Source organism: Scomber japonicus, chromosome 3 (genome assembly GCF_027409825.1).
Source record: "Scomber japonicus isolate fScoJap1 chromosome 3, fScoJap1.pri, whole genome shotgun sequence".
NCBI lineage: Eukaryota > Metazoa > Chordata > Actinopteri > Scombriformes > Scombridae > Scomber > Scomber japonicus.
Genome location: NC_070580.1, coordinates 39,301,821 through 39,319,890, shown reverse-complemented (window position 1 = coordinate 39,319,890; position 18,070 = coordinate 39,301,821). Strand labels below are relative to the sequence as shown.

The window sequence follows — 18,070 nt, the reverse complement described above, 5'->3', positions numbered from 1 at the left end:
CATGTGACCAGTGATGATGTCATGTCTTCCAGAGATCTCGTGGTCTCCAGTCTCAGTTTCGGGGAAAGAGCTCGGTGAAGTCAAACTGTCCATCTGCTACAAGAACGACAAACTGTTCATCATGGTGATGCACATCAGAGGCCTGGTCAGTGTGTGTGTGTGTGTGTGTGTGTGTGTGTGTGTGTGTGTGTGTGTATATATGTGTGTATGTGTCTCTCAGGGAGACTCACACTAGGGCCAGTTGTTAAGTATCTGTGTTTGGATTGGCTGTAACATTAATCTGTGTGTGTGTGTGTGTGTCTCTGTGTGTGTGTGTGTGTGTGTGTGTGTGTGTGTGTGTGTGTGTGTGTGTGTGTATGTGTGTATATGTGTGTGTGTGTGTGTGTGTGTGTGTGTATGTGTGTATATGTGTGTATGTGTGTATATGTGTGTGTGTGTGTGTGTGTGTGTGTGTCTGTGTGTGTGTATATGTGTGTGTGTCTGTGTGTGTGTATATGTGTGTGTGTCTGTGTGTGTGTATATGTGTGTGTGTCTGTGTGTGTGTATATGTGTGTGTGTGTGTGTGTGTATATGTGTGTGTGTGTATATGTGTGTGTGTGTGTGTGTGTGTGTGTGTGTGTGTGTATATGTGTGTGTGTGTGTGTGTGTGTGTGTGTGTGTATATGTGTGTGTGTGTAGCAGCCCCTGCAGGATGGGACTGACCCTGATCCGTATGTGAAGCTTTATCTTCTTCCTGATCCACAAAAAACCAGCAAGAGGAAAACGAAGGCGGCGCGACGAACCTGCAACCCCACGTACAACGAGATGGTACGTGACCTCTGACCCCTGACCTCTGACCCCTGACCTCTGACTCCTGACTCCTTCCCTCTGACCCCTGACCTCTGACCTCTGACTCCTACCCTCTGACTCCTTCCCTCTGACTCCTTCCCTCTGACTCCTTCCCTCTGACTCCTACCCTCTGACTCCTTCCCTCTGACTCCTGACTCCTTCCCTCTGACCCCTGACCTCTGACCCCTGACCTCTGACCCCTGCCCTCTGCCCTGCAGCTGGTGTACGAGCGGATCCCTCGGGGGGACCTGGACCAGAGGGTGATCCACCTGCGTGTTCTGGGTGACGGAGCGTTCTGGGAGAACACGCTGCTGGGAGAAACCTTCATCGCCCTGAAGACGCTGATCCCTGGTCAGCACTGGGTGGACTGGCACCAGCTGGGGGCCGCGGGGGCCGCAGAGCCCCCCCACTGACACACACACACTGACACACACTGACCCCCCCCACTGACACACACACACTGACACACACACACTGACACACACACACTGACACACACTGACCACCTACTGACACACACACACACACACACACACACACACACACACACACACTGACCCCCCCCCACTGACACACACACACTGACATTGACACACTGACACACACACACTGACACACACACACTGACACACACACACTAACACACACACACACACACACTGACACACACACACACTCACCACCCCCCCCCCCCCCCCACACTGACACACACACAGCTGTTCTGATTGGTCGTCTCAGCTGTTATAAAACTCGTAGAAACGTTAAAATGTGAAACTGAATATTTACAGGAAACAAAGTGAAGCGTTGTTCAGACTGAGGCATGCTGGGAAATGTTCAGACTGAGGCATGCTGGGAAGTGTTCAGACTGAGGCATGCTGGGAAATGCACAGAGACAGAAACAGACGAAGAAGAAAAGGCAGAATTTAAAGTTTCACGGTTTTTAATAAACGTCAGAAACTCAGCGAGAAGATTTTAGCACAACACGAAGAAACCTGCGATATTTTTATAGGACGACGATTTTATAACGAAGCTCTGAGACCGAGGGGGGGGGGGGGCGGGGGAGGGGGGGGTCAGGTGTCTCTAAGGTCGTCATGACAACAGCTGCTCCGGTTGCTTTTATTAATCTGTTTGTTTCTACATTTCATTTCCTGGTTTTGATCAATAATCAATAATCTGCAGGTTTAACGAGCTTCACTGTTCACGCTGAAATAATCAAACTGATCACAAACATGTTGAATGTTTTTATTCAGCTGGAAAATAAATATTAATAATTATATTAATATTAAAGTTCGTTACTGCTTTTATTTGTATTTTTATGATGAGAAGTAAAAACAATAAAACAAGAACTTTGATTTAAATATAAAACAAAAAGCAGTAAATGAGTTAAAGCGGTTCAGCGTGCTGTAAAGCGGTTCAGCGTGCTGTAAAGCGGTTCAGCGTGCTGTAAAGCGGTTCAGCGTGCTGTAAAGCGGTTCAGCGTGCTGTAAAGCGGTTCAGCGTGCTGCGAATCGGTAAAGCGTGCAGTGAAGAGGTTCAGCGTGCTGCGAAGCGGTAAAGCGTGCCGTAAAGAGGTTCAGCGTGCCGTAAAGAGGTTCAGCGTGCCGTAAAGAGGTTCAGCGTGCCGTAAAGAGGTTCAGCGTGCTGTAAAGAGGTTCAGCGTGCCGTAAAGAGGTTCAGCGTGCTGTAAAGAGGTTCAGCGTGCCGTAAAGAGGTTCAGCGTGCTGTAAAGAGGTTCAGCGTGCCGTAAAGAGGTTCAGCGTGCTGTAAAGAGGTTCAGCGTGCTGTAAAGAGGTTCAGCGTGCCGTAAAGAGGTTCAGCGTGCTGTAAAGAGGTTCAGCGTGCAGTGAAGCCGTTTTTGTGACACTGAGACAAACAGCGAATGTAAAATGTGTGTAAATACTGACGTGGTGATTTAGAAGCAGTTTTATTAACTTTCATTTTCAAACATGTTTTCTATTATTTGCACTATGAAATAAACTTGAATTGAAAAAATCTGAATCTTTTTTATTTATTTATGCTCATATCGTCTTTATTTACAGCTCAGATACAAATAAGAGTCATTTAACTTATCGTGGTGGGGGGGGGGTTTGCGTGTCCCAATGACCCCAGGAGCTCAGTTGTCGGGGGCTTTATGCCCCTGGTAGGGTCTCCCATGGCAAAGAGGTCCGGGGGGAGGGGCCAGACAAAACGTAGCTCACAAGAACCTTATGATGAACATGGTGCTCTGGTTCCCTTTCTGCCTGGACGTGGGTCAACGGGGCCCCCCCTGGAGCCAGGCCTGGGGGTGGGGCTCGATCGAGTGCCTGGTGGCCGGGCCTTCACCCATGGGGCCCGGCCGGGCACACCCCGAAGAGGTGACATGGGCCTTCCACCACCCATGGGAGGGGCCAAAAGGGGTCGGGTGCAGTGTAAGCTGGGTGGCAGCCGAAGGCGGGGACCTTGGCGGTCCAATCCTCGGCTGAAGAAGCTAGCTCTAGGGACGTGGAACATCACCTCTCTGGTGGGGAAGGAGCCTGAGCTGGTGCGAGAGGTTGAGAAGTTCCGGCTAGATATAGTCGGCCTCACCTCGACGCACAGCAAGGGCTCTGGAACCAGTCTGGAACCAGTCTGGAACCAGTCTCCTCCAGAGGGGTTGGACTCTCGTCCACTCTGGAGTTGCCACTGGTGAGAGGCGCCGGGCAGGAGGGCAATACTTATTGCCCCCCGGCTTGGTGCCTGTATGTTGGAGTTTACCCCGGTAGACGAGAGGGTAGCCTCCCTCCGCCTTCGGGTGGGGGGGCGGATCCTGACTGTTGTTTGTGCCTATGGTCCAAACAGCAGCTCAGAGTATCCACCCTTCTTGGACTCCTTGGAGGGGGGGCTGGAGAGTCTCCCTCTGGGGATTCCCTCGTTCTGCTGGGGGACTTCAACGCCCATGTTGGCAGTGACAGTGAGACCTGGAGGGGTGTGATTGGGAGGAACGGCCCCCCCGATCTGAACCCGAGCGGTGTTCTGTTATTGGACTTCTGTGCTCGTCACAGATTGTCCATAACGAACACCATGTTCAAGCATAAGGGGGGGGGGGGGGGTCCATATGTGCACTTGGCACCAGGACACCCTAGGCCGCAGTTCCATGATTGACTTTGTAATCGTGTCGTCGGACTTGCGGCCGCATGTCTTGGACACTCGGGTGAAGAGAGGGGCGGAGCTGTCAGCTGATCACCACCTGGTGGTGAGTTGGCTCCGATGGTGGGGGGGCGATGCCGGTCAGACCTGGCAGACCCAAACGTATTGTGAGGGTCTGCTGGGAACGTCTGGCAGAGTCTCCTGTCAGAGAGAGTTTCAACTCCCACCTCCGGGAGAGCTTCGACCACGTACCGGGGGAGGCGGGGGACATTGAGTCCGAGTGGGCCATGTTCCGTGCCTCCATTGTTAAGGCGGCTGACAGGAGCTGTGGCCGCAAGGTGGTCGGTGCCTGTCGGGGCGGCAATCCCCGAACCCGCTGGTGGACCCCAGCGGTGAGGGATGCCGTCAAGCTGAAGAAGGAGTCCTATAGGACCTTATTGGCCTGTAGGACTCCGGAGGCAGCAGACAGGTACCGGCAGACCAAGCGGAGCGCAGCTAGGGCGGTCGCTGAGGCAAAAACCCAGACATGGGAGGAGTTTGGTGAGGCCATGGAGAAAGACTTCCAGACGGCTTCGAAGAGGTTCTGGACCACCATCCGGCGTCTCAGGAGGGGGAAGCAGTGCACCGTCAACACTGTGTACGGTGGGGACGGTGCGCTGCTGACCTCGACTCGGGACGTTGTGGATCGGTGGAAGGAATACTTCGAAGACCTCCTTAATCCCACCGACACGCCTTCCGGTAAGGAAGCAGGGCCGGGGGACCCGGGTGTGGGCTCTCCTATCTCTGGGGCTGAGGTCCTTGGTGGGCGGGCCCCGGGGGTGGATGAGATCCGCCCCGAGTTCCTCAAGGCCCTGGATGTTGTGGGGCTGTCAAGGTTGACACGACTCTGCAGCATCGCGTGGACATCGGGGGCAGTGCCTCTGGATTGGCAGACTGGGGTGGTGGTCCCTCTTTTTAAGAAGGGGGATCGGAGGGTGTGTTCCAACTACAGGGGGATCACACTCCTCAGCCTCCCTGGTAAGGTCTATTCGGGGGTGCTGGAGAGGAGGGTCCGTCGGATAGTTGAACCTCGGATTCAGGAGGAGCAGTGTGGTTTTCGTCCAGGCCGTGGAACAGTGGACCAGCTCTACACCCTCTGCAGGATCCTTGAGGGTGCATGGGGCCCAACCAGTCCACATGTGTTTTGTGGACTTGGAGAAGGCATTCGACCGTGTCCCTCGGGGAGTCCTGTGGGGGGTTCTCCGGGAGTACGGGGTATCAGACCCCCTGATACGGGCCGTCCGTTCCCTGTATGACCGGTGTCAGAGCTTGGTCCACATTGCCGGCAATAAGTCGGACTTGTTTCCAGTGAGGGTTGGACTCCGCCAGGGCTGCCCTTTGTCACCGATCCTGTTCATAATCTTCATGGACAGGATTTCTAGGCGCAGCCAGGGTGTGGAGGGGGTCCGGTTTGGTGACCTCAGGATTGGGTCACTGCTTTTTGCAGATGATGTGGTCCTGTTGGCTTCATCAGACCGTGACCTCCAACTCTCACTGGATCGGTTCGCTGCCGAGTGTGAAGCGGCCGGGATGAGAATCAGCATCTCCAAATCCGAGTCCACGGTCCTCAACCGGAAAAGGGTGGAGTGCAGTCTCTGGGTCGGGGATGAGATCCTGCCTCAAGTGGAGGAGTTCAAGTCCCTCGGGGTCTTGTTCACAGTGAGGGAAGGATGGAGCGTGAGACCGACAGGCGGATCGGTGCGGCGTCTGCAGTAATGCGGACTCTGCACAGATCCGTCGTGGTGAAGAGAGAGCTGAGCCGAAAGGTTCCTACCCTCACCTCTGGTCATGAGCTTTGGGTTCCTACCCTCACCTCTGGTCATGAGCTTTGGGTTCCTACCCTCACCTCTGGTCATGAGCTTTGGGTTCCTACCCTCACCTCTGGTCATGAGCTTTGGGTTCCTACCCTCACCTCTGGTCATGAGCTTTGGGTTCCTACCCTCACCTCTGGTCATGAGCTTTGGGTCGTGACCCAAAGAACAAGATGGCGGGTACAAGCGGCTGAAATGAGCTTCCTCCGTAGGCTGGCTGGGCTCTCCCTTAGAGATAGGGTGAGAAGCTCAGTTATCTGGAGGGAGCTCGGAGTAGACCTGCTGCTCCTCCGCGTTGAGAGGAGCCAGATGAGGAGGCTCGGGCATCTAGTCAGGACGCCTCCCGGACGCCTCCCTGGTGAGACGTTCAGGGCCCGTCCCACCGGTAGGAGACCCGGGACACGCTGGAGAGACTATGTCTCTCGGCTGGCCTGGGAACGCCTCGGGATCCCCCGGGAAGAGCTGGACGAAGTGGCTGGGGAGAGGGAAGTCTGGGCTTCCTGCTTAGGATGCTGCCCCCGAGACCCGACCAGGATAAGAGGAAGAGGACGGATGGATTAAATATATGAACAGTAAAGAGGTTAAAAGTATAAACATTTAAATGAATAGAATATTTTAGTTTTAAACTCATTGTTTGTATTTTAGCAGGATTTGTACATTTTAGTTGGAAATGTTTTTATCGGTGAAGATGTTTCATTAAAAAGACAAAAAAAGAAACAATTTCATGTAAAATTAGGATTTAAAAATGTATTTTAACGAGAGAACATTGTTGTATTTCTATGTTCAGTTTTACTGTTTTATGGCTTTTTTATCAGCAGGAAGTGAAACGTTTATAATAAACTCATAAAACTGCTTTTATCAGTTGTAACGGCTTCCTGTCACACGGCTCAGTGAGGATGAGGAGCAGTGACGAAGGTGAAAGGTCCCTCAGCAGTTTACACCTTCTGTTCCTCCTTCCAATGTTTTTATGGTTACACCACTTAGACATTTTTACCATAATCCTCTAATATATTCTCTCTAAATGGATTAAAAGCAGAAATTTGATGCTGGGTCCACAAAAAAAGAATGTGTGAAGTTATTCATACGTTTATTTTCACATTTTAACCCTTTAAATTAAAACTAGACCTCATGGAGACACTAATATAAACCTCTCTGACTCATGTTAAAGTAATGCAGGTTATAAAGTTTAACAGCTTCTGATCATTTAGCTTCATTTAATCTGACTTCCTGCTGGCTGTAGAAGGTAAAGGGTGGAGCGGTAAAGGGCGGAGAGGGTTGGGTTTATTTAATCTGACTTCCTGCTGCTGGCTGTAGAAGGTAAAGGGCGGGGGGGTAAAGGGTGGAGGGGTAAAGGGTGGAGGGGGTTGGGTTTATTTAATCTGACTTCCTGCTGCTGGCTGTAGAAGGTAAAGGGTGGAGGGGTAAAGGGTGGAGAGGGTTGGGTTTATTTAATCTGACTTCCTGCTGGCTGTAGAAGGTAAAGGGTGGAGGGGTAAAGGGTGGAGGGGTAAAGGGTGGAGGGGGTTGGGTTTACAGCAGCAGTGAACTCTGAGTCTCTGCTGATAAACACGAGGCCGCCGGCTGGAAGCTGCTGATACGACTGAAACATGACACTCAGTTTATATAACAGCACATGGACCTGCTGCCACACACACACACACACAGAGATACACACTACACACACACTACACACACACACAGATACACACACTACACACACAGATACACACAGCACATGGTCCTGCTGCCACACACACACACACACACACACACAGATACACACTACACACACACACTACACAGATACACACACACACAGATACACACAGCACATGGTCCTGCTGCTACACACTGATACACACACAGATACACACACACTACACAGATACACTACACACACACAGATACACACAGCACATGGTACTGCTGATACACACACACTACACACACACACACACACACACTACACACAGATACACTACACACACACAGATACACACAGCACATGGTACTGCTGCCACACACACACACACACACACACACACACACAGAGATACACACTACACACACACAGATACACACAGCACATGGTACTGCTGCTACACACTGATACACACACACTACACACACACACTGTTACACACACACTACACACACATAGATACACACAGCACATGTTACTGCTGCAGGTCTCACTGCTGCCAACACACTGATATACACACACTACACACACACAACAAGCAGCAAACACAGTCATAGATGGTTAATAATGTTATTAATGTTAATAATATGTTAATGTGTTAATGTGTTAATCTGCAGAGCTGAAATATGAACATTAGTGTTTTTGATGGTTTGTTTGGAACATTTATTAACTGGTAATATTATAATAATATATCATTATTTATACCAGCAGATAATTCATCTATAACGTCTTAATGTTGTCAGAGTGAAACCAGAGGAACGTCTCATCACTGCATTTATAATATCACACATATCAACACATGTTATTTTACTGGCAATATGTTATAAACCATAATAATTAAAATAACTATCATAATATATGTATGAGATAAAACCGTGTATTCAAATAGAGAAGTTATTGATCAGTCAGACTGCACTGCTGCACTTTACGGTCCTTTTATTTAGTTTTTTAATTTTATCGTTTTATACATTTGTTTTTGTTTTTGTTTCTATTTCACTATTTTTTGAGCTGCTGTAGCAACAAATGTTCTTATTAACAAATAGAAGAATACAACAGAGTCTGATGGTCTGAGAAGAGAAGAAAGGAGTCAAACTCATTTATTGAATTATTGCCCCAGTCACTGTGCGTGTGTGTGCGTGTGTGTGCGTGTGTGTGCGTGTGTGCGTGTGTGTGCGTGTGTGTGCGGGGCAGGAACAGCGCGTCGGTCCCTTAGCAGACTGTTCTTACAGTCAGAGCTCAGCTGCTTGTTGACGGTCCCTGAACAGTCTGATGCAACAGCTCTCACCGAGCTACCGACACTTTACCGGCACTGAAACACCGTGAACACCGTAAGACACCGTAAGACACCGGGGAGAGATACAGCAGAAGATTCGGCGGATAAAGAAAAGGAGGACAAACTTTGTTTCTGGATCAAATATTTTGAATTTTTCGTCGTTTTCCGGTTCAACGTCCCGCTGCTAGCTGCTAAGCTAACCTGCTAGCTGCTAGCTGTTAGCCTGCTGAGCTAACGGAGCTTCCGGAGAGTAAAGCCGAGAACATGGAGCTTTACCCGGCTTCAACCAGCCGCTCTGCCCGCTGCTGCTCCTCCACCACCTCCACCAGCTCCACCAGCTCCTCCTCTGTCTTCACCAGCAGAAAGAAGTCCAACCATCATTCTCAGCGAGCCTCAGTCGGTGTGTGTGCGGGTCTGTGCGGGTCTGCGGGCCGGTCTGTGCGGGGCTGAAGCTGCTGACAGCTGGATGGCTGCTGCTGTCATTAACGGAGTCTCTGTCCGTTAATGTCACTTTATTTGTATTCTAATTATTTGTAATTTGCACATTTGACTTAAACAATGTTCAGGAACTGGAGCGCCGAGCCACATTTATCTTCTCCAGCCCGCCACGGAGGCGCCTCCGCCGGGCTAGAGGCTCAGGAAAGCTCGTGGATCGGCCTCCTCTCCGTGGTGTCCAGGCCCGCAGTCACGTTCCTGCAGAGATACCTGGGCCGAGGCGGGAACCTGCTGGAGCCCGGCGGGAACCTGCTGGAGCCCGGCTGGACGGGACCGGGGAGAACCGGCCCGCTGCAGCCCGGGCCCGGAGGCTCTCTGGCCTGGCTGACCGAGGAGTCTCTGCGGGACATCGGGATTCAAACCGGGATTCAAACCAAGGAGGAAATGGATTTAAACATGTGCCCGCAGACTCAGGGGGGCTACCTGTCCTCTGCCCGGACCGTGCTGAGCCAGGTCCTGCTGACCGGGCCCAGCAGAGCCTGGGGGGGCTCCTGGGGGGGCGAGGACGCACCACATAAAGGTCTGTTGTCTGGTCTGAGCTGGGCGGAAACAAAAGCCCAAACACAGCGGGGCGGTGAGGGGGGGTGGACGCTGGGAGAACACACTGGACCCGCTGACCATAAAGAGGCCAACTATGGAGGCCTCCTGACCACAGGGGGGGCCATACCTGGGGGGGGCACACCTGACCTCCTGCTCAGAGTCACGGGAGCTGCCTGCAGCGAGGTGGCTCTGCTGACCCCGGACCAGGACCATGGGTACTCCAGCCTGGAGGAGGAGCACGTCCAGACCCTCCGCCTCCTCATGGTGACCCAGCCCACCCCACCCCAAAACCCCCCAACCCCCCCGCCGGGGGCCGGGTCAGCTGACGGTGCCATCAGGGCCGAAGAGTCTTCATCGGGGAGGGCTGAGGAAGAGGCCCCCCCCCCTCAGTGCCAGAATAAGTCCATCGCCTTTATTATGGGATGTCCCTGCAGCGACGACAGCCAATCAGAGTCCAGCGAGGAAGACGATGACGGCTTCGACAGCGAAGGCTCGTCTGAGCTGTCGGAAGACGATGATGATGAAGAAGATGAAGATGATGATGATGATGATGATGAAGGGGGGGACAGTGAGGACTCGGAGGCGGAGCGTCTTTGGGCATCTCTGAGTCGCAGTCAGGATCCGTACGACCTCCGAAATTTCACCGCCCGGCTTCACACGAACACGCCGCCCCGCCGTGTCCCCGCCAGGCCACCGTCCTCCACCCAGTCCTCCCCCGCCTCCTCCCCCGAACTCCCCCCTGTGCTCAGGTCCTCCCCCGAACTCCCCCCTGTGCTCGGGTCCTCCCCCGAACTCCCCCCTGTGCTCAGGTCCTCTCCTGAACTCCCCCCTGTGCTCGGGTCCTCTCCTGAACTCCCCCCTGTGCTCAGGTCCTCTCCTGAACTCCCCCCTGTGCTCAGGTCCTCTCCTGAACTCCCCCCTGTGCTCGGGTCCTCCCCCCTCACCTCCTCCCCCCTGTCCTCGTCCCCCCCCTCTGGACTGGACTCGTGGGACGACTCGGGGAGCGAGGCGGAGGAGGCGCAGAGCTTCCTGAACTCCTTCAGTTCCTTCTCTGACCCCTACAGCCTGTTCAACTTTCAGGCCCCTATCAGGACTCGAGGGCCCCAAACTGCCCCCCAGACTCCCCCTGACCCCCCCCATCATAACCCCACAGCACCCTCGAGGTACAGGAAGAAGGAGAGCGGCTTCTCAGAACCCACCGGTTCCTCCAGTTCCTCCGGTTCCTCTGGTTCTTCAGGTTCCTCGTCACAGAGCTGCGGCTCGGAGAAGAAGGTCAGTTTTTACTTTCAGTTTGTTGAGTTCATTTTGTGACATTTTGTTTTTGTTTCATCAGGAACATTTTATACTTTCATTTGGAGTTTGTTTTACGTTTAAATAATTATTAATTTGGGGCACCACCCAGAAACCTGGAACATGAACCAAACTGTCAGATGAATGTAGATCTAGAATATAATAATAAAGTTTACAGTCTGATCATCACAACATAAACATTATCAATTAAGATCAATGAGTACATTGATCTACCACTATAACAAACACTGTGTGTGTGTGTGTGTGTGTGTGTGTGTGTGTGTGTGTGTGTCACGGGGGGGCTGATACGTTTCTGCTGCATAAAAATAGCTCAGTGGTGACTCGTGGTCGACGATCCTAAACACACTGAGGATGAAGCTACTTAGCATGTAGCTTAGCTTAGTCTGTCAGGGATAGTACCTGGTACCTGCTGCTCCATCAGGGATAGTACCTGCTGCTCCATCAGGGATAGTACCTGGTACCTGCTGCTCCATCAGGGATAGTACCTGGTACCTGCTGCTCCTCCATCAGGGATAGTACCTGGTACCTGCTCCTCCATCAGGGATAGTACCTGCTGCTCCATCAGGGATAGTACCTGCTGCTCCATCAGGGATAGTACCTGCTGCTCCATCAGGGATAGTACCTGCTGCTCCATCAGGGATAGTACCTGCTCCTCCATCAGGGATAGTACCTGGTACCTGCTGCTCCTCCATCAGGGATAGTACCTGGTATCTGCTGCTCCATCAGGGATAGTACCTGGTACCTGCTGCTCCATCAGGGATAGTACCTGGTACCTGCTGCTCCTCCATCAGGGATAGTACCTGGTACCTGCTGCTCCATCAGGGATAGTACCTGGTACCTGCTGCTGCTCCATCAGGGATAGTACCTGGTACCTGCTCCTCCATCAGGGATAGTACCTGGTACCTGCTGCTCCATCAGGGATAGTACCTGGTACCTGCTCCTCCATCAGGGATAGTACCTGGTACCTGCTCCTCCATCAGGGATAGTACCTGGTACCTGCTGCTCCATCAGGGATAGTACCTGGTACCTGCTGCTCCTCCATCAGGGATAGTACCTGGTACCTGCTGCTCCATCAGGGATAGTACCTGGTACCTGCTGCTCCATCAGGGATAGTACCTGGTACCTGCTGCTCCATCAGGGATAGTACCTGGTACCTGCTGCTCCATCAGGGATAGTACCTGGTACCTGCTGCTCCATCAGGGATAGTACCTGGTACCTGCTGCTCCATCAGGGATAGTACCTGGTACCTGCTCCTCCATCAGGGATAGTACCTGGTACCTGCTGCTCCATCAGGGATAGTACCTGGTACCTGCTGCTCCTCCATCAGGGATAGTACCTGGTACCTGCTGCTCCTCCATCAGGGATAGTACCTGGTACCTGCTGCTCCTCCATCAGGGATAGTACCTGGTACCTGCTGCTCCATCAGGGATAGTACCTGGTACCTGCTGCTCCATCAGGGATAGTACCTGGTACCTGCTGCTCCATCAGGGATAGTACCTGGTACCTGCTCCTCCATCAGGGATAGTACCTGGTACCTGCTGCTCCTCCATCAGGGATAGTACCTGGTACCTGCTGCTCCATCAGGGATAGTACCTGGTACCTGCTCCTCCATCAGGGATAGTACCTGGTACCTGCTGCTCCTCCATCAGGGATAGTACCTGGTACCTGCTCCTCCATCAGGGATAGTACCTGGTACCTGCTCCTCCATCAGGGATAGTACCTGGTACCTGCTGCTCCATCAGGGATAGTACCTGGTAGGCCTGCACGATTAATCGAATTTTCATCGTCATTGCGATGTGAACGTTCGCGATGAACCCATCGCAAAAGCTGGTCTGTAATGCGATAAATTGGCCACGCACACTTTTTTTTTTTTTCGTGGCGTCCAAAACATTTTGCCTTGTAACAGTAGACCAATAAAATTGATGAGTAGTTCACAGAGGTCCAATGAAATTGTGTGATAAATCAAGCACGCTTTATTATTGTAAATCAGTCATTTGTACTCACTCTCATCAACCTGGAAAATACTCGAAGAAAAGCATATGATGCGGCTGTTACGTACTTTATTCTGTTACGTACTTTATTATTTTTTCACTTTGCTTCATGGTTGATACACGTTGTCGTCCGACTCGTTCATAGGAGAGAACGGGAGAGTTCGCTCAGTAGGTAAGTTTTAATTCAAAGCAAGACGTACAATGACAGGTGCCAACGAGGTAGATTACTCCAGTAAAAGTAAGAATTAGTTTAATGACTTAGAAGTCGCCAAATGACTTACTTTAACGAATTTCGTTAGTTTATATAATGCAGATTTGTAAAATATTACTTTTATGAGGGTCACAGTCACAGACTGTAGAAACTTAGCATTTGATAATTGTGATAGCAGCGGTGCAGCAGATGTATTGAAGTCCACGCAGCACGCTGTATGCAAACTAATATTAAGCATATATCCTATTCATTATAATGTCCATGGACATAAATTGAGTTCTTTTGCCTTAATAATGATAAAATAATACACAATAAATGCGTGATGGCTGTCAGGCATCGCCAGACCAACCATAGCTAATATCTCATATTACAACGTGGGACACCTGAGGCTTAAAATCCGGCGCGGCTTGTACAAGTACAAAATTGATTTTCTTTCTAAAATTAGAGCATGCGGCTTTTAATCAGGTGCGCTCTGTAGTCCGGAATTTGCGGTAATTACAATCAGCTATTCAGTGTTTTAGAGTACCTAAAAGCAGGGAATCTTTTAAAGCTGAAAATCTGAAAGAGACAGGAACTGTATGCAAACTTTAAATATTTTCTTATTTATCGCAAGTCATATCGTCATCGCAATATTGAACAGTGTGATCGCACATCGCACATTTTGCTGATATCGTGCAGGCCTAGTACCTGGTACCTGCTGCTCCTCCATCAGGGATAGTACCTGGTACCTGCTCCTCCATCAGGGATAGTACCTGGTACCTGCTCCTCCATCAGGGATAGTACCTGGTACCTGCTGCTCCATCAGGGATAGTACCTGGTACCTGCTGCTCCATCAGGGATAGTACCTGGTACCTGCTGCTCCATCAGGGATAGTACCTGGTACCTGCTGCTCCATCAGGGATAGTACCTGGTACCTGCTCCTCCATCAGGGATAGTACCTGGTACCTGCTGCTCCATCAGGGATAGTACCTGGTACCTGCTGCTCCTCCATCAGGGATAGTACCTGGTACCTGCTGCTCCTCCATCAGGGTTAGTACCTGGTACCTGCTGCTCCTCCATCAGGGTTAGTACCTGGTACCTGCTGCTCCATCAGGGTTAGTACCTGGTACCTGCTGCTCCATCAGGGTTAGTACCTGCTCCTCCTCCATCAGGGATAGTACCTGGTACCTGCTCCTCCATCAGGGATAGTACCTGGTACCTGCTCCTCCATCAGGGATAGTACCTGGTACCTGCTGCTCCATCAGGGATAGGGACAGGGAGACTTCAGCTTCACCTCAGAGACACTTCAGAAGGGGGGGGGGGGGGGGGGTCCAGATATTTAAGGCGGTATAATGGACGCCTGTGAGGTCACTGACCAGAACACATTGTAAGTGTTGTGAGGTCCAAGAGGAATCTCCTCTTTAATGTCTCAGCAGCAGGTTTACATGGAGTCTAATATTCTGAAGTTGAACAGGAAGTTGTCTCACTGCGTTCTTTCTGCTCCACCTTGAGAGCTTGTTTCTAACTCAACTCAAAGATTTAAATATTATCTTTAGTATTATATTACACCGTGTCCTCCTCAGTGGCTCCAGTAGGAGAGACTCGTCACACAGCTGCTAAACAGCTGATTCAACGTAAACACCAGATCAGAATACATCACTGATCTCTCTTCAGTTTTACTTTCTGAGTCAGTTAGAGATAAATCTTCTTCTTCTCTGCTTCCTGTTCAGGTGCGTTTCTGTGACGACGTCGAGGAGTTCTTCACCAGCGGGGGGGACGAGGACCGCCGAGGCCCCTGGGAGCAGCTGGCTCGGGACCGCTGCCGCTTCCTGCGCCGCTGCCAGGAAGTGGAGCTGAGCATCGGTCCGGTGCTGCAGCCGCTGCACCGCCGCAGCGTCTACGCCCGCATCGCCCGGTCACATGACCTCAGAGATGACACTATGAACACAGACTGATCCTGATGTCATCAGAGCGAGACGAGCGGACGCCACTGTTCTGTGGATCAGCCGATTGATTATCGATCAGCTGATTATCGATCAGTATTTTTTGCTTTTTCTAAAGTTCAAAGTTTTATTTTCAGCAGCTGTTTGGGTCACTTCCTGTTTGTGTCAACATGAATGAATCTGCATTTTATTTTGAAGGAGTTCAGCTGATCAATGAGTTTGATTAGAAACCGATCAGCAGGTCCACTCACAGCCTGAGCCGATCAATAAAATGATTGATCATCATGAGTTAACTCTTTACATTCTGATTATTGATCTGCAGCAACATTAATAAACTATTAATAATTAATGATCAGTTTATAAAACACACAAATGTTTAAATGCAGATTTATAATAGATTCATATATTAATGTATTAATTAATAAAAAATCTTTCAGCTCAGAAATGAAAAAAGATTAATTTTATTTTGTAAACTTCAGGAAGTTTAAAATGTTTCCTGGAGTTTTTATAGCTGTCAGAATAAAAGACGTTAAATCATTATAATCAATATTATTATTGATCACAGTAACCCTCAGACCGAGCGGAGCTGCTGATCAGATTATTGATCACATTAAAGTTTGTTTAAAGCCAAAGAAAAAACTCTGAACTTTGATCAATAACTGATCGATATGTGGTGTTACAGCAGAACTCCTTTAATGAACGCAGAACAGCTGATTATTGATTACATCACAAATAACACAATTAATCAGCAGCTAATTGATTATTGGTTATTGATTAATCGTTTCAGTCACTTTCTGTAGTTTCAGCTCATAAAAAAAATCAACGATCAATAAAAACTTAGAATAATTTATTATAAAGAGTAAAATCAGTAATTATTGATCCTGATTAAAGATTTTCAGGATTGATTGATCGTTGAATAATTATTGATCAGCTGAATAAAAGTGACTGAAATTATTTTTAATAATCAGAATTTTCTTTATTTCCTGTCGATCGATTTATTGAAGAATCTTATCGGCCAATCACAGCCGAGAATTATTGATCGACCCTCACCGATGCTGCTGATGACGTCACGGCGAGGATCTCACACCTGTATTACCTGTGACATCACTTCCAGTCCAGCAGCGGACAGGAAGTCGGCGTCGGACGATCGAGTGAAAAACAAACAGATGGAACTTTTTGTTTTTATTTTAATCCAGAAAAAAAGGTGTTTTATTTTTCTAATGCTTCCTGTTGGTGAATAACTTCCTGCTTCATTTCCTCCAATAAATATAAAATAAATCAATATTTAATGATCGTTGATAACGAGTCCGTTGATTTTATTTTTCAGCCTAAAAGACAAATATACAAATATCTTTATAAACATTTTAATTTAAGGCTCAGTAATATAGCCCACCACCTCCTCCCACTGAAGCACAACACCTCCTCCCACTGAAGCACACCTCCTCCCACTGAAGCCCACCTCCTCCCACTGAAGCACAACACCTCCCACTGAAGCCCACCACCTCCTCCCACTGAAGCACAACACCTCCTCCCACTGTCGCCCACCTCCTCCCATTGAACCTCAACTCCTCCCACTGTAGCCCACCACCTCCTCCCACTGAAGCCCACCACCACCTCCCACTGAAGCCCACCACCTCCCACTGGAGCTCACCACCTCCTCCCACTGTAGCCCACCACCTCCTCCCACTGAAGCCAACCTCCTCCCACTGAAGCACAACTCCTCCCACTGAAGCCCACCTCCTCCTCCCACTGTAGCCCCCCACCTCCTCCCACTGTAGCCCACCACCTCCTCCCACTGTAGCCCACCACCTCCCACTGGAGCTCACCTCCTCCCACTGTAGCCCACCACCTCCTCCCACTGTAGCCCACCACCTCCTCCCACTGAAGCACAACACCTCCCACTGAAGCCCACCTCCTCCCACTGAAGCCCACCACCTCCCACTGAAGCACAACACCTCCCACTGAAGCCCACCACCTCCTCCCACTGAAGCCCACCACCTCCTCCCACTGAAGCCCACCTCCTCCTCCCATTGAACCTCAACTCCTCCCACTGTAGCCCACCACCTCCTCCCACTGAAGCCCACCACCTCCTCCCACTGAAGCACAACACCTCCCACTGAAGCCCACCACCTCCCACTGAAGCACAACACCTCCCACTAAAGCCCACCTAATCCTCCCACTGAAGCCCACCACCTCCTCCCACTGAAGCCCACCTCCACCTCCCACTGAAGCACAACTCCTCCCACTGAAGCCCACCTCCTCCTCCCACTGAAGCACAACACCTCCCACTGAAGCCCACCACCTCCTCCTCACACTGAAGCACAACACCTCCCACTGAAGCCCACCACCTCCTCCCACTGAAGCACAACACCTCCCACTGGAGCTCACCATCTCACACTGAAGCACAACACCTCCCACTGGAGCTCACCACCTCCTCCCACTGTAGCCCACCACCTCCTCCCACTGTAGCCCACCACCTCCTCCCACTGGAGCTCACCACCTCCCACTGAAGCCCAGCCCGCCACCTCCCACTGAAGCCCACCTCCTCCCACTGAAGCCTACCTCCTCCTCCCACTGAAGCTCAACTCCTCCCATTGAAGCCCACCTCCTCCTCCCACTGAATTCCACCTCCTCCCACTGAAGCCCACCTCCTCCTCCCACTGTAGCCCACCAACTCCTCCCACTGAAACCCACCACCTCCCACTGAAGCCCACCTCCTCCTCCCACTGTAGCCCACCACCTCCCACTGTAGCCCACCTCCTCCTCCCACTGTAGCCCACCACCTCCCACTGTAGCCCACCACCTCCCACTGAAGCCCACCACCTCCCACTGAAGCCCACCT

At 50.8% G+C, this 18,070-nt stretch overlaps 2 protein-coding genes across 2 annotated transcripts in view; both read left to right on the top strand.

Annotated features, from left to right (window-relative positions):
- pik3c2b (phosphatidylinositol-4-phosphate 3-kinase, catalytic subunit type 2 beta) overlaps positions 1-1,256 on the top strand; it is a 35,756-nt gene extending 34,500 nt beyond the window's left edge. The window contains 3 exon segments of the mRNA XM_053315668.1: positions 33-145; positions 679-807; positions 1,047-1,256. Coding sequence (XP_053171643.1) covers positions 33-145; positions 679-807; positions 1,047-1,241 — 437 coding nt within the window. The 3' untranslated portion in view covers positions 1,242-1,256.
- Positions 1,257-8,747: 7,491 nt separating this feature from the next.
- LOC128355635 (protein phosphatase 1 regulatory subunit 15B) lies at positions 8,748-16,519 on the top strand. The gene is made up of 2 exons (XM_053315953.1): positions 8,748-11,065; positions 15,016-16,519. The coding sequence occupies exons 1-2, from the start codon at positions 9,317-9,319 to the stop codon at positions 15,238-15,240; spliced, it is 1,974 nt and encodes a 657-aa protein (XP_053171928.1). The 5' UTR covers positions 8,748-9,316; the 3' UTR covers positions 15,241-16,519.
- The last annotated feature ends 1,551 nt before the right edge of the window (positions 16,520-18,070 follow it).